We start from the raw sequence: 16,433 nt of genomic DNA, 5'->3' as shown, positions 1-16,433 counted from the left end.
TTAATCCGTTGTCATGGATTTTTCCAGGGAAACTCGGATTTCTTCCACTTAAATAGCAAAAAAGCATCGAGTTTCCTCCCAGATCGGCTAAAAAGTGAAGTTCAGTCTTCACTAACAGGTTCTAAAATCAGCGGCTAAATAGCGGACTTAGAAAAAAGTTACTTTTCATAACTTTTTTCCGTTCCAGCTTATTCAGAAGTAATTGCGACGGAAACCTGGAACGGGCAAAAAAATTAAGCTGGGATTTCATCTCCCAGAATTTTTGACTCTGTATTTTCTGGATAGTGAAGCCGGCGCAAAAAAGAGCTCCCAGATACTTTTTAGTTGCCACTTCTCAGCATTTTTCACAACTTCTATGTTCTAAGAGAGCGTTTGGACCCTGAACTATGAGATGTAAATAACCTATGAAGATACATATTTCAGTGCGAAATTTGAAGCCTAGAAGCCCCTCAGCATTTGGACGCCTAGATTAGGGAAGATCTGGAACATGAAGACTCACTCTGACGGAGCGACGAGAAGGGTCAAGATCAGAAATTTTTTAAGTTCCTCGACAACGCTTAGTCTATCGTGAATTTTTTCCTTAGAAGAGTTGCAACCCAGGGCAAGGCTGCCCAGTTAAATTTCCACTCTTGTTCTAGATTTTGTGCTGAATGAACGAGTAAGTTATTTAATATACATCATGGATTTCCCTCCCATTCCTGGCTAGGAAAGAGAAACCGCATGATTGTAGCTGTTGTATAGTTAGGGAGTTGAATCCCGAGCTTTGGTATTCTTCAGCAGGGAGGATACCAGGGCTTAGATTCAGGTTTAATTTTGGCTCAGTTTACGCTACGTTCTTTGATAAGATTGTCTAGCAGGACGCTAGCGGTTTAATTGTGGAAATCAGTTCCCTAGTGCTACGTATTTATCCAAAACATTAATTTTGAAAACTTGGAAAATATAACAGCTTGTTTCTATTTTTTAATGTTTTTTTTTAATTTTTCTTTTTGATTCAGTTGTTTTTTTTTTCAATAAAAATCTATTAATATTACTACTTAAATTCTAAAAACACATTTTTATATATATATATATATATATATATATATATATATATATATATATATATATATATATATATATATATATATATATATATAGCAAAAACTGATAAACTGTCCATATGTAAAAAAAAATATGCGAAAATTTTCAATGTGCTGGGGGAGGGGGCTAAAGACTGACTCCTCTGTGGGTATACTAACTATATACTGCTTGTATATAACTGCTTTATATAAACAAAATATGGATCCGTAGCATCTCACTGGGGTAGAGCTTTCCGTTTCTGGCTCCTCCTCCCCATGGCATTGTAGCAATGCGGCACTAAAAACTCTTATCCTACGAACGGATGACAAGCGACTTCCGAGTGATATCCTTCACTGGAAACCAACAGGCATCCATCGTAGGAGAAGGCCCAGAAATACACAACGGCACAACTACCAGACTGACCTGCTCAGTCTTAACACTTTTATCTAACCCAAGTGAGAGGACGTGGGCGGAGCTTGATGCCCTGAGTGTCCCTGACGGCACAGACAGAACGAAGGTCTGAGGTAATTGCAACGTTACATAGAGGTGCATGTATTCCTAACCTTCTTAGGAAGGCCAGGGGGTATTTTAAGGAAGCAGAAAGATATTCTTTTAATGTTTGACTTAAATTGTTTTTAGGTCCAAACAACCGTGCACTTTAACCAATCTTTCTATAAAAGAATATACAATCATAGTAAGGTCTTGAATAGTCCTGGGAAGGAGAAATTTCTCCTCGTACACCAGAATAGCTTCTTAGATGAAATTTAGATACCTGTCCCAATATCTCTTTAATGTTTAAGGAAAGACTTCCGATTTTTATACCAGCAATATAAATCGGGGTTTTAGCTTCTCGTGGTGCAAGAGTCCCTGTTTACCCCCCTCCTCCGTCACTATGCATAAGCATTTCAATGCTTGACGCAAAGCGTTTTTCAAGTCCATGGATCCTGAATTCTGAACCTAAATAAGTCATTCTAAAAAATATTCAACCGCTGTTGGTGGAGAAGGGGGGATTGCTTGGATAGACCTTGGTAGAAAGAAATTTTCAGCATTCCTCAGTTCCGCTTCTTAGATATAGTTTACGTACCTGGCCCAACTCTTCTGTAATATTCAAGGCACGACATTCGGTTTCTTTTCCAGTCATATCATCTTTCAAATCAGGATCCTTGTGAATATAATATATTTGAGCAAGTTTTGTAATTTCAATTGTGACATAGAGAGACAGAGGAATCATAACCTAAAAAAGAAAGTATACAGTTTGTATAAATATTATATGAATATTATAGATTATAGACTTTCAGTAATTACGATTATATTTGTTATTGCTAAATTAGACGATTATTAAACAATAATTGTATTTATTATATTAAATAATTAGAATTGGTTAATATTTATAATAATTAAAATTATACAAGCATTATATAAAAATGACTATTGTATAGTTATGATATTAACACAAATAGGTACACAAGTTGGCTATCTTTATTTAAAGGTATTTAAAAATATTTTGATTTAAATATATTTTATTTTAAATATATGATTTCAATTTTAACAAATCTTCATATCGATTTGATACCCGCCCCTTCAACTTAACAAGCTACATGTAGATTGCTTTATAGCAGAACAATAAATTAGTGGGGGAGAGAGGTAGAGACTTGGAAACTTTTTTTTTTTACTGAAGCTATAACAAATATTTCCACAAATCCTGAAAAGCCGATACCTCCTGAACCCTAGGCCGGAGAACTAGACAAAGGGGTTAGATACCTTCAGACATAAATTTGCGATAAACGTTTATGAACATCCAAAAGGACCTTTCGGGGAATCCATTCGCCCTCGGCCTTCAGTGCATAGAAGTTAACTGCGAAAACCTTTTTAGTCAAGAATGGATTTTTTTTTTCTTTTTTCACAAGAATAAAGAAAAACATAACTTGAAGCACAAATGATAAGAAAAACAAAAAAAAAACCAGAAATTTGCGGAAATCAGAATACAGAAAAAATAAAAATAAAGTAAAACAGAAAAAAACAAAAATGATTGCACACAAGATGTAACAAGAAGTTTAACAAACTCAAGGAAGCAAAAAATGAAAAAGAGATCTTACCAAAGTAAAATTATGAGGTCTCTTATACAGAGCTTCGTCGAGAAGGCATATATAAGACGGAATACGAATAAGGTCAAAATTATCAAATACAGTGTCAACTGCTTTAATACGTAGTAAATGAAGCAAAAACTTACACTGTCTGAAATATACCACGCGTAGGGTAGAGCAACACTTTATCCAAAACAAACAGGTAGTATCAGAAAAGGGTATAATAACTGAGGAACTAAACATTACAGTAGAAATTGCAAAGATTCTTTCAATAGTATCCTCCATGATTGAGTAAATCTGATTGAGGTAAAAGAGAGGCAAAAAAGGCAAAAAAGAGGCAAAAGAGAGGTAAAGCTCGAATATCATCCATGTCTCGTATAAAGAACGTTCAGAGCCCAGTAGCTCCACAAATATTGTATTATCTAGCTTCAAGAACCCTCCTCCCTCCACAAATCGTTTTATTTATCCTAAATGTTTCACACTTACCTTATAATTGACCAGCTTGAAAAACTGAAATTTTCTCAGAATGTGGGGCTGAGCTTAGGCAACGAATAGGTACTATTTGAAAGATAAAGATGGCTTTAAACGATTGTTTGCTTGTTATTTCAAGAAAATTAATGGTCCTATGTCAATTCTAAATTCTTGGTTCACCTTCTTAAGACCATAGGCAGGCGTGCCTTGTTTGCCTTTCATTCCAGGCAATCTAACGGTCCTATGCCAATTTTAAATTTTTGGTCAACATGTCTGAGACTCTAGACAGGCGTGCCTTGTTTGCCTCTCATTCCAGGCAATCTAACGGTCCTATGTCAATTTTAAACTCTTGGCCAACCTGCCTGAGACTCTAGGCGGGCGTGCCTTGTTTGCCTCTCATTTCAGGCAATCTAACGAACCTGTCAATTTTAAACTCTTGGTCAACCTGCCTGAGACTCTAGGTGGGCATGCCTTGTCTGCCTCTCATTCCAGGCAATCTAACGGTCCTATGTCAATTTTAAACTCTTGGTCAACCTGCCTGAGACTCTAGGTGGGCGTGTCTTGTTTGCCTCTCATTCCAGGCAATCTAACGGTCCTATGTCAATTTTAAACTCTTGGTCAACCTGCCTGAGACTCTAGGCGGGCGTGCCTTGTTTGCCTCTCCTTCCAGGCAATCTAACGGTCCTATGTCAATTTTAAACTCTTGGTTAACCTGCCTGAGACTCTAGGCGGACATACCTTGTTTGCCTCTCATTCCAGGCAATCTAACGGTCCTACGTCAATTTTAAATTCTTTGTCAACCTGCCTGAGACTCTAGGCAGGCGTGCCTTTCCAAAAACTAACAAACAAGTATTTGTCCTATAAGAGAGTCATACCTACTCGCGCCATTTACCCGTCCACCCATTAAAACATTTACCTCTTAATTACTTGGACTATTCTGTCTTGGCTTTTTTCTGTCTACAATTAGCCACGTCTTGATGCAATCTACTGCAAAATACTTGATAACTTCAATTCAAAATCAACGGACTCGGCCGAGGCCTTCGGTCGAGGCTCCTCCACCCCGAAATAGATTCCGGCTTACGTGCCTGATTAACCTTAGGAGCGTCAAATATCAGAGCTGAGCAAGCAATCAGTTGTTAAATATATTTGGAAGATGTAAAACAAAAACGTCCTTTGAGTACCCTTTTCTCCGGTTTGATCTTAGGGTTGAGATATTTTTTGTCACCTTCTGTATTTTTTTTTTTTCGCTTTTTACCTTGAAATTTTTAAGTTGTTTATTTAAAAGTACAAGCAACATTAAATTGGAGGTAATTCTGTATGGGCATATGATAAAAAAAAGTATTTATTTTGATTTGGTAGGAATGACGAAGCTAGTACGAAACACGTTAAATTGAGTGAATATTAACGTCGTCAAGTAGAGGTGGAGAGGTGGAATTGTGCTTGAGAAAGAAGAAAAGGAAGAATAAAGAAGAAAATACTCAGGAATAAAAAATAAAATTAAAAACAAGAAAACATGGGGCAATCAATTCTACTAGCATACAGGGCGGCAAAAATTTGTTTTGGTATCCAAAGATAACACGGGCTTCCCTTAGCTAGGAGGAGTCTCCTACTCCTTGAGGAATGGAAAAACCTACCCTACTCCTACCATAATAATTCCAATCACCAAACATTCTACACGAATCTAAAATTGCCTTATTTCACCCCAATCACGAATATCCGTCTAGCAGAGAATCCACCAATACTTCCCTCTCTAGCCTATCCTTCTCCATACTTACTCCTCCTAAGCTCCTGCTAGTCTCCTGCTCAAGGCTCCTGCTTCTTAAACATAACATTCCCAAATCACCTTCAAGAACTAAATCATTAAACCTCTCTTTTCAACCTAGCATCCTTCTATAATACTTCGATTATAATCATTCTAATCCAGCTCCGTATCAAGGCCCCAAATTTCTCCTCCATGGTCTATTACCAACCTAATCTTTGACTCAAACATCTTCTTATGTAACTAAATAGCCCCCAGATTTACAAATCTGAAATAACTACTTAGAACCATTCCTATTACCCAATTCCCCTTATTTCAAACTATTTCTACTGCTTACCCTACTTACCATCCTTAATTAACATTCACCATAAGTAAATACAATCATCGACAAAAGGCAAATTTTCACCCACTGAACCTAAACCCCTATTTCTCCTCCTTCTCACCTTTCCAAAAATAAAAAAAAATTGATTTACTAACATTAAGTTGGACTAACTAAACATGGCCTAACAGAATGTCATACTTCCTAAAACAAGTAGATTTCCTGAATTGATTGAATGAGTGAGTTCTTGTCAGAATTTCTGTACGGTGAAGATCAGAGGCTGAACGCTCTTCGTCTGACCGTCCGAAAAAAAAAAAAAAAAAAAAAAAAAAAAAAAAAAAAAAACTTATTCCTTATGGTTTTAATCTCTTCGGATTTCTGGTCTTAAAAAATCTAAGAAAAAAAACAATTTAAACCAATGAAAAATCATAAAGAACTTCTAATCTTTTTATGTTTGTTTGCTAATGACGAACGTTGCAAACACAGCCGACATACTCAAATAAGGTGTCGTCATCACTTTCCAGAAAAATTGTCCTATTTATAAATTCACTTAATCTTAATCACAGTGCATATAATTGACAAACGTTATTACGAGCTGAATTTCTGTCGGATCTTCAATATCTGAAATCATAATCATACCCATACAAAATAAGGGAGATAAGAAGCAATTCCGAAGTTTATTCGGTGGGGGAGTTTAGGGGAGCCAAAAACCTCCAAAGTCACTCATAGCACAAGCGGAGTCGATAATTGTCAATTTTTTAGTTACCCATTCTTTTGTTTCACACAGGGAGGTAGCAAGCATGTCAACCAGCCTTGCGGCAGGTGGAATCGAGCCCCTGGCCTGTTTTGCCAAGAAGAGATCAATCCACTGCGCTACCACAGGATATACCACAGAGGAGGTTCTTAAAAAACTGACGGTCGGGAGAGGGACGGGGAATTGCTTGATTTTCAGCCCCCTCTCAAGGAAGAAGAAGACTTATAGCTGTATTGGTTAATAAAATGAATTGTCAAAAAGATACTGACTGGTTGATAGAATTTTACTGATAAAATTTGTTTACTTTTGAGAGCCTCAGTAGAACTAATCCAGGGTTAAGTCTATCATTAATTAATCGCTTCCTGGTGAGCAATTTGTGGCATAGTGGCATCAACTTACTTGGAGAACAATCACAAAAGTCCAAAATGAAAGGAATGACTGATAAGCAGGATTGGGATCGGTTCCAGGAACAAGTTCTAGTCCCTTTTCTGTCTTCTTTGGGTCCAAAACCAAAAATGGAACTCTGGTATAATCATACAGAGACAGCCACCAGCCACTGCAAACAGCACCAATAATGCACAAAACAATCAATAATAGTACACACCTGGAAAAAACTGAAATATTAGCACTTCATAATGACACTGGAAAACGAGTTTAAGTCACAAATAAAAACTATCAAATCGGGGACTTATTCCCATTCGAACGTCTATTTGTTCGTCGTACAAAGGCAGTGTGGTATGGGAAAAGGATACCCAGTTTAAAATGGACTTATCCTCATTTGAACGTTTATTTGTTCGTCATACAAAGGCGGTGTGGTCTGGAAAAAGGATACCTAGTTTAAGATACTACCTCGAAAATGAGTTTGAGTTATTAGCTTACTTATGAATTTACATAAATTAATAATAAATATTAATAAAACAATCAATCAATAATGATATAAATAAAAGGTAAAAAAAAAAAGCAATATAAAGGATACAGCACTGGATATTGCAGTTCCTACCGGTGGTACTGATCACCGTTTATTGAGGTTGGGGTTGGGGGCCAGCTATTTTGTGCTTTCACACACCCTTTCTGTTTAACTTCCCCGACTATCTCAAAGCGACTATTTGAACTTGGGTCAATCCTGGCTAGGCCTACATAGTCACACACACAACCCCCGATTCAGACCAAATAATCGGCGACAGCAGGACTCGAACCCGTATTCTGAAGGGCATAAGATTAAAAGTATAGCACGCCAATACCAACTAAATACATAATAATACTTCATATACAACATTTAATTACTAACAAATATAATGTTTAGAATATTGAAATCTAGAAATATTGATTGGGATGGATGAAAAGCATGCGTGGTTGTGCTGGCCTCAGGCGGATCGGCACCGCAGTGAGTTGTTTGTAGTAGTAATAATTAGTTGTAATAATAATATATATATAATTATTATTATTAGTTATATAATTAGCTATATATATTATATTATTATTATAATTATTATTAGTTGTAATAATAATAATAATTTTAATAATAATTAGTAGTAATTTAGTAATAGTATTTGGCTTAATTTGAAACTGCAGTCAGAATTTTTTCTACCAGCTAAGAGTTTTGTTTAACCATTTTTTTTTTTCCTTATTTGGTGTTCTGGATCAGATATGTTTCAACTACCCATGGTTTTTACGAAATGTTTCTTTTCTTTTTTTATTGTCTGAAATTCATCAAATCGACACCGAAATTAAACTAAAACACTTCAAAAATTGTTCTCTAAAAACAGGGTACTAGAAAAAGTCGTGATTAGGTTTCCGGCTCAATATTAAAAATTCTGCTAGAAAACTGCTAAACAGCTAAAAAATAATTTGCTTTAAAAAAATCCAAAAATATTTAAATTTCATAAGAAAATACAGATTCTAAGAAATGATTACGCAAAAACTGTTGCTAATAGAAGAAATCTAAGTCATGTAGGCTGCTTTATACAGTTCTATCAAAGATTATAATAATGGCACAGTCCGTTCCAGAATGTTGCAAAAAGAAACTGATTTTAATATATAAAAAAATATGTTCTAATGAAAATATGTTAATAAAAGATGTAGAGACCAGTGTCAAGGGGGGAGGCGCTTCTCCCTGGTTTGCAAGTATTCTACTAAAGAATTCCGAGAAACATAATGAGAACTACGAATGATAACATAGATTTCAATGAAGTTTGTCAGTGATGCATGGCGGAACTGGAGTTTCCTTCCAGAAATAAACTGAGTTCATCAAAAATAAAAAAGAGACATTTGTTTTATACGCCAAATCTTCGTATCTTTTTTTTAATTTTGGCCCCAATTTGAGCGCCAACTTGATTCTCGCTCATTTACCTACCCATCACTCGACCTTCTATTTCAGATTTTCATTTTTTCGTATCTGGCGCAGATGTAACACAAAAATTCGTTTTTTCTCGCCTGTAACATTTGAAAAATCAAACCGGACATAGCTGTGGTTCTATAGCAGTTTGTAATCGATTATGCAAAAACAGAGGTACTGCCCTCTTTCAAAAATCGTATACACCAGGTACCGCGAGCAAAACGTGACGGAAGCGTCTCTAGTGTGGGAGAAAGGGTACCCTGCGTGGTACGAAGAAGCGCAGTGTGGCAGAAGTGTACCACATATAGCAGAGCCGGGTAGGCCGAGAGTTGACAGTCTCTCCGTAAAAACGTAATCTCGGGTTCATAATTTCGCCGTTCTGCCTATATTTCTACTCTTATTTCGGCGTTCCATGCATAAAAAAAAACTATATTTCCGGTTGCTTCATTTTATTCAGCGTTGTTATTTTAAAAAATATATAATGTTTCTTATTTCCATAAATAACAGACAACCTTTAACATTTTATTATCTTTCTTTGTTTTTCAACCGATTTATAGGGGTGGAGTTGTTACGATTTTTTTTTGTATTCCCCTGGAAAATATCTAGTTTCGGAAATAAGGGGAAATTTTTCACAATTTTTAATTGCTTTCAAAATGAACGACTTTTCAGAAAACCTTTTTCCCTATAGAGTCAGACACAACGGGATTCTCCATGTACTTCTTGTACGCAATTAATTTTTGTAATCAATTTCTAACTAAATTAATAATTTTTGCATTTATCGATCCAATTAATTTGTAGTTTTTGAGATAAAAAAAAATCCACCGAGGTGCAAAGTTTGGGGAGGGAATAATGTGGCTTTGACAGTCCCTCTGTTATTAAGAATAATACATGTTTAACTGAAGCTATAACACACTTTACTATCGTTTTAAAAGAAAAAAAATTTGTAAACACAATTAGGGGATATGGGCCAACAATATTTCCTATTTCCCAATTCCCAAGAAATTAAAGTCATTATTTTTCTATAATTTCCATGTAATGCGTCCTATTTCCCAAGAAATTAAAGTCATTATTTTTTCTATAATTTCCATGTAATGCGCCCTATTTCCCAAGAAATTGAAGTAATTTTTTTCTATAATTTCCATGTAATGCGCCCTATTTCCCAAGAAATTGAAGTAATTTTTTTTCTATAATTTCCTTGTAATGCGCCTCTTATCTAATGTTGACGAGTCTCAATCAAAAACATGTATATTATTTAGTCCACAAAGGAAACAGTTCAAACCTTTTTTGAATTTTTATTTCAAATAAAATCGTCAGGCCTTTTTTATATTTCAATTTGGAGTTTCATCTAAATGCCAAAGATTTATGCTCTCTGTCCAATTTTTTGGTGTGTTATTTTTCTACTTTCGAAGGGTTTTAATGTATCCAGAAAAAACAAAAATTTTGCTATCAGCCCATAGCAGAGATTCAGTTCTGTACACCTACTGAATTACATTTTTGAAATTCACTAAATTTTGAGTTGTACATTCAACTTTTCATTACAATTTCATTCAACTTTTTACTACAACTATTATACATTCACCTACACTTTGAAATTTACTGTACATTTTAAGATTGAAAATACCTCGAACTTGGTTGAAAACCTTGAAAAACTGAAGCGCAAGATTGTTCAGTTGCACGGCAGTTCAATTACACGGGGGTTCAGTTGCTTGGAGTTCAGATACATGAGGGTTCAGTTACACGCACACAACTTTTTTATTCACGCTTGCTGTTTTGTTATGGGAGGGGTATTCACTGCACAATCAGATTAAAGGCCTATTTTATGTGAGATATGGGGGGATCTGATATGGGAGGAGCTATATCTGATATGAGAGGAGCTATGGGAGCTACAGGATTGGCTCTTTTCATGAGAATTTAGGTACTTGTTTGACTCATGTCAAGGAAACACTTGTTCTGGAAAATTCATTTCGTCTCTGTAGCAAGTTTAGTTTTTTCCTGAAAATGTATCCTCTAAAAAAATTGTGTATGTGGGCAAACAAAATGACAGTGGTTTTTTGAAAATTTTCCAAATTTTCAAGCAAGTTGAGATCCTTCTCCAAGAAAAATCTAAGTAGGTAATATAGTAAGTATGACGGCACCAGATCCTCAAGGTCCTAACCGGTGGTGCTGATCTCGTTTCGTGGCCCTTCAGTCAGGAAGTGCAACGGGGGGTTGGGGGCCAACCATCCTGAGCTTTCGCATACCCTTTCTGCTTACCTTCCTCAGGATTCTCCAGGTACCCATTTAGAGCTGGATCGACTCTGGCTGAGTTTACAGAGTCACGCCCCTGACCCCCGTCCCAAATGAAATTAACCGATCACGCCAGAAATCGAACCCGTACCTCTTGGACAAAGGATTCCCAACCCAGAAGCCAAAATCTAAGCAATATCATAATTCTTGCTCAGTGAACGGGTAGATCTGAGATTAATGAATTCAATTATATAAATACCTTGTCCTTATCGTGCAAGTTACAGCGGCGGGGTTGTCGCAAATTCATCGCCGTTAGAAGAAACATATACCTTAATAATTGATATAAAGATTGCATTAAATAAGAATTGAACGTAATAATTAATTTAGAAACTGGATTAAAACAATGCTGTTAAAATTTTTAAAACGACGACAATTATTTATTTTCTTCTAATTTTTTCTTTCTAATTTTTGTCAATTATTTATTTTCTTCTTATTTTCTGAAGCATGTCACGTCCAACATACGGCTATTTGTCGACAATTTTTACCTCACCCGATTCTCTTTTTACGTACTTTTTGTGTTTAATCAATTACTTAAGCAATTGACTTTCTTAAAAAAAGAAGAGAAAAGGTAAAAAAAAAACTAAAAATGGATAATTTACTTACCAAATAACATCTGTATTCATTCTTTCCTCTAAATTTGACCTCTTATACCTTTGTCCACCATGGTTGAGCATAGCCTTACTGTCGGAGCCTTCAAAATAAAGGCAGATATTAGAAAATGGTAGAAATTGCGATTGTTTGCAGAAAGATATTTGTTATAATAAAATGTAGTTATTTGTTTGTTAAATGTTATTTCATACGTTAAAGCTTCTAAGTGTAGCTTTCTTTCAAAAGAAAAATTCTTAAGCTGTTTGATGGCATATGTTTTTAAATAGCTAATGTTAAAATAAAATGGCATCAACCAAACATATAAGCAAATATAAAATAAAGAAAAAAAAATGCTAATAGTCTTACTCTGAGAAAGAGCATAGCAAATAAATAGACTTTATTGAAATATATGAATGCCCATACATAGCACACATAGCCTAAGAACGGTAATTAGAGAAGGGTGCGCCTATGTTTTGTGGGGCGGGGGAGGGGAATGTGCTGCAACAAGATATTAATAGATAATAGCACAGTACAGGTTTTTTTATTCTTTGATGGGGGAGAAGGGGGGGGGGGAGAAAAAAGCCCAAAAGCCATGCATGTGAAGAGGCGAACGTATTTCTCTGAAATATACCAGATATTTTTCACATCAATATTTTTTACCAGATAATTTTTTCAACAGAAAAAAAAAAATCTTCTATGTCCTCTAAGAATCAGACCGATTCTTAGGCATGTGCGCCTGAGCATACAACAGCAAATTGTTTCTCAAGATATTAAGAAGTATTTTCTCCCTTAAAAGAAACATATTGAACATCAAATGTTACACCTTTTCTCACCAGAGTTGCAGACAGGTTTTTCAGCTTCCAGCGGTAATTCCAGATTATACACCTCCCATTAACAAACGCCCCGAGGATTAAACAGCAAAAAAAACACTGATATTATTCCCCCCCCCCCAACAGATGCTGCCTCCTTAAACAAGTGTACCCCCTTGTACCCCTCATAGTTACGCCGCTGCTTCTTGCTCACCGAAAATGTAGAAAATGGAGCTTTTGATATCGAAATTATTGTTAACATATCTCGGTTCCACAACAAAACATTCCTGTACAAAAAAAACTGGTCCTCAATGACAATAAATGACAGTGACAATAAAAAATTACAATGACAGTAAAACAAACGCATTTTTCAGTTTTTCCAGTCTCATGTAAAATTAATGCTGTGTAACGTAACGCCTATAACTATTGACTTAAAGCAGTTGAGTAGTCCAAAACTGACACACATCACAAGGAAAAACCAAGGGTGTGTTCCGAAAACCTAATTATCATTAGTAGTTATTAATTATTTGCTTTTACCTGCAGGCTAAAATGACAGATAAAAACAAGTTTAGCCCCTAAAATGCTTATAATACATAAAAGGTGCTAACATGTAGTTTGTTACTTATAGTCAAGGGCGTATTCAGGGGAAGGGGCTACCGGGTTTGAACACCACAATTCTCCAAAAGTTTTGTCCGACTCGTAAAAACGTTGCAAAAATGCACATAAAAACACTTTTGATGCGTTTCTTTAAGTTTTATTTTAAAACGCCCCTGAGAAAAAACCCTCCCCTGAACAAGTCCTGGAGATGCCCTTGCTTATAGTGTTACAAAATTCCCATTTAGTTTAGGTTATCCAATGTCTTAGAACTAAAATAATAACAAACAGTTAATTATCCTCAATGAAATTCATTTATGGAACACTTCCCTAGTTTATAGCAATCCCAATTTGGGGTTACTAAGTTACCCACATGGAAGACAATACCAAATTTTATATTTTGATCCATTGGGAGACATATAGCTATTCCGCAGACGTCACCAATCAATATAGCAGAACCAGCAGCAATATAATTATTGCGCATCTAAGTCACAAACCTGTTCCTTACAGGCAATATATTTAGTTTTTTGACCATCGACCTGGCCAACATCGCCGATCTTGTTCATAAATCGATTTATTAAGGAGCCAATGCATGAAAAAATTGAAAATGAAATTTAATAACCGAAATAAGGTGGGAAAAAGGCAAAGAATACGGCATTCGACTTTATAGTCCCTACCGGCGGTGCTGATCTCCATTTCAGGGCCCGTTTGCCTGTTTGCATGGGTCCATTTGCCTGTTTATCCTATATATGTCATCCCATATATTAAGGGAAATAAATCCCATAAATTTATTTTAGCAAAAAACTAGTAGCCGCATTAGTGTTCATGGAAAGAGGCTTTGTTGTAAGTATATACCATCTATTGAATTCTACAACGCCCCCGTACCAAACAGTTTTTTCTGTTAGGTAAACAGGTCATTACACTCGGTCATTACACTCTTTGTCAAGAGGATTTGCGTAATTTCAAAGTTCAGTGTCTTTTTTTAGTGGTAAACCAGAAAACCGATGACTCTTTTTACCCGCCAATTATTTTTTTATATATTGAGATTTCATATTTGATTCTCCATCAGTTTTGACTAGTTTATATTCGAGATAGCATTACAGGCATTTTTTTTAAAAATCATTTACATAGAAAAAATGGATAATTCTAAGCAATTTTTGGTGAGTAAAAAATATTCTCATTATTATATTAAAAAGAAATTGTCTTGTCATTAAGTTAAGGAAGAAATTCTTTCATTACACTAGAACTAAGGGTACTTATCTACTTAGAAGCCTGTTGTTTTTAGGAGCTGAAAAAACCTCTAATTCTCTTATAGGTTGAAATTTAGGGTGTGATTTTTTTTTATCGAGATCAATGGGTCTTTTAGATGTTTTTTGAAAAAAGTGCTTAGCTTTCGATCAGCAATTTGGGATTAGAATAAAATGTTTATTTTTTCATTTATTGATTGCTACAAAAGATTCCTTTTTTATAAATATCAATGACCCTTTTTTTTTTAGGGGTTTTTTTGAAAATACTTCCATGCCAGTCTGCAAAAAAAAAAAAAAAAATTGTCTTGTCATTAAGTTAAGGAAGAAATTCTTTCCTTGCACAGTGTGGTTACCTCTTTTAAAAATGTATTAATTGTTAAAAAAGCTTCCTTTTTTTTTATCAAGATCAGTGGCTTTTTTTTTATGAATTTTTTTGAAAATACTTCCAGGCCAGTCTGCATTTACGGTGTGATTTTTTTTAAATATAAGTTGCATTTTTAGGGAATGTTTTTTAAAAATTGCTTAGCTTTCGATCATTAATTTTGGATTAGAATAAACTTTTTATAAAAATTAGGATATTATTTTTCAAAATTCTTACTTTTTTTTTAAGTGTGATTTTTTTTTATAGCTTACAGTGTTGTTTTTTTTTTTATGTAGTTATTTTTTCAAATTTTAAATACACGTAGTCAGTTTCTTCTATAGTAAGTCCCATTTAATAGGTACAAACCCTCACCCCCCCCCCATGGCCACAAAAAATAAAATTTTTAACGTATAACCCTATTTAATAGATAACATTGTTAGCTTAGCGATCCTTTTTATTTAACGGACCTTATTATCTCATAGGGGGGGGGGATTGACTGAGCCATGCTAATTAACTTTTCCACTTCTTAAATTTCTATTTATGTCTAGATTTGATTGAAATCTGATAGTTTTACTTGACTGTCACATGCAATTCTTCTCCATATTGTTTAATAAGGAACGCAAATACTGCTTTTTAAGTTTGAATTTACAAATATAGTCACGGAAGCATGGACGTAGGAGGAGGGAGGGTGGAGGGAGGGGGGAGCAGTTTATAAAAGGTCCTCCATCCCACTATCAGAACCCCTGATTTTGAAATCAAGATGTTTTTAACACTACTTTAAATGTTTAATATAAACTGAATTATTTTCCAAAAACCCAAAATATATTTTTGATACATGCTCAATTTTTGTCTTTTTTTTAATTTAAGAAGAGACGTGCAATAATCACCCTTCTGAAAATCAAGTAAGAGATGACGACCCTTCGTTAATACAAACCGCAAGGGCGTCTGTTATCAAATTAGCTGTAAAAGTTACACGTGATCTGGACCATCCATCGAGCACCCAACTTAGAGTGACAGCGCCCTCTGACTCCTGCGTTAGCTCCATGGCAACTGGAAGGAAGTTGAGAAGGGAATGGACTACTTTATACCATGTCTCAGCTCAGCCTATTGAGCTCGAACCCCTTCAAGTTTTGCAAAGGAGTTCAGATATAGAAGTCCAGTCAGAATTTGTAAGTATATACATAATTTTTTCTATCTCTATTTTTCAAAAATAAGACAAAATTTTCTCAGGTGCATAGCTTTTGATGAGTTAAAAAAAAAACTTAAAATTTTTTTCTAAGCTATTTAATTTTCTTTCATTAACCAAATTAGAAATATATATATATATTTATAATGGATTGCTTTTACGCATTTTCTATAAAAAAAAAAAAAAAACTTCCATTGTAAATAAAACCAACGTTAATTTATAATGAAAAATTTCATTTTAAACAAAAAAAAAACGATTGTGTATTTAAAGCTTTGCAATCAACCCATAAAATTATAATAGTACTATAAAAGCATTTTCATTCTATCAGATCGTCCCCATCGCATTGAATTGCAAATGGGTTTCCTGTGACAGGAAGAAGGTTTTAGTAATCACCAATTATGGGTTTCACATACTAAGAAAATATTATTATTTTGAACCAACTCAGGCAATTATTCTCGTTTTTGAAAGGTTCAAGAAAAGATTTTGAGACTGTTCTATTTCAACAGTGTTGTGGAGTCCGATACCCCCTCAACTGGGAAAGGGTCTCAATCCTCTTACCTCGAAGGAAGCTCCCGGTTCCC

The 16,433-nt window shown here is 35.0% G+C and overlaps 1 protein-coding gene across 2 annotated transcripts in view; it reads right to left on the bottom strand.

The window, feature by feature from the left end:
* LOC148940454 (phospholipid-transporting ATPase VA) overlaps window positions 1-16,433 on the bottom strand; it is a 204,545-nt gene that overhangs the window by 95,332 nt on the left and 92,780 nt on the right. For both annotated transcript variants that reach the window (XM_089105629.1, XM_089105630.1), the window contains exons 5-7: window positions 11,671-11,758; window positions 6,846-7,050; window positions 2,144-2,293 (exon numbers count right to left, since the gene is read on the bottom strand). In XM_089105629.1, the coding sequence (XP_088961755.1) occupies window positions 2,144-2,293; window positions 6,846-7,050; window positions 11,671-11,758 (443 nt within the window). The remainder of the gene's footprint in view (window positions 1-2,143; window positions 2,294-6,845; window positions 7,051-11,670; window positions 11,759-16,433) is intronic.

The sequence above is a fragment of the Artemia sp. Qi Xiang Cuo genome, chromosome 19, assembly GCF_049724085.1.
Source record: "Artemia sp. Qi Xiang Cuo chromosome 19, ASM4972408v1, whole genome shotgun sequence".
NCBI lineage: Eukaryota > Metazoa > Arthropoda > Branchiopoda > Anostraca > Artemiidae > Artemia > Artemia sp. Qi Xiang Cuo.
Note: the sequence above shows the minus strand (reverse complement) of the source record. Positions and strands in the feature narration are given on the sequence as shown.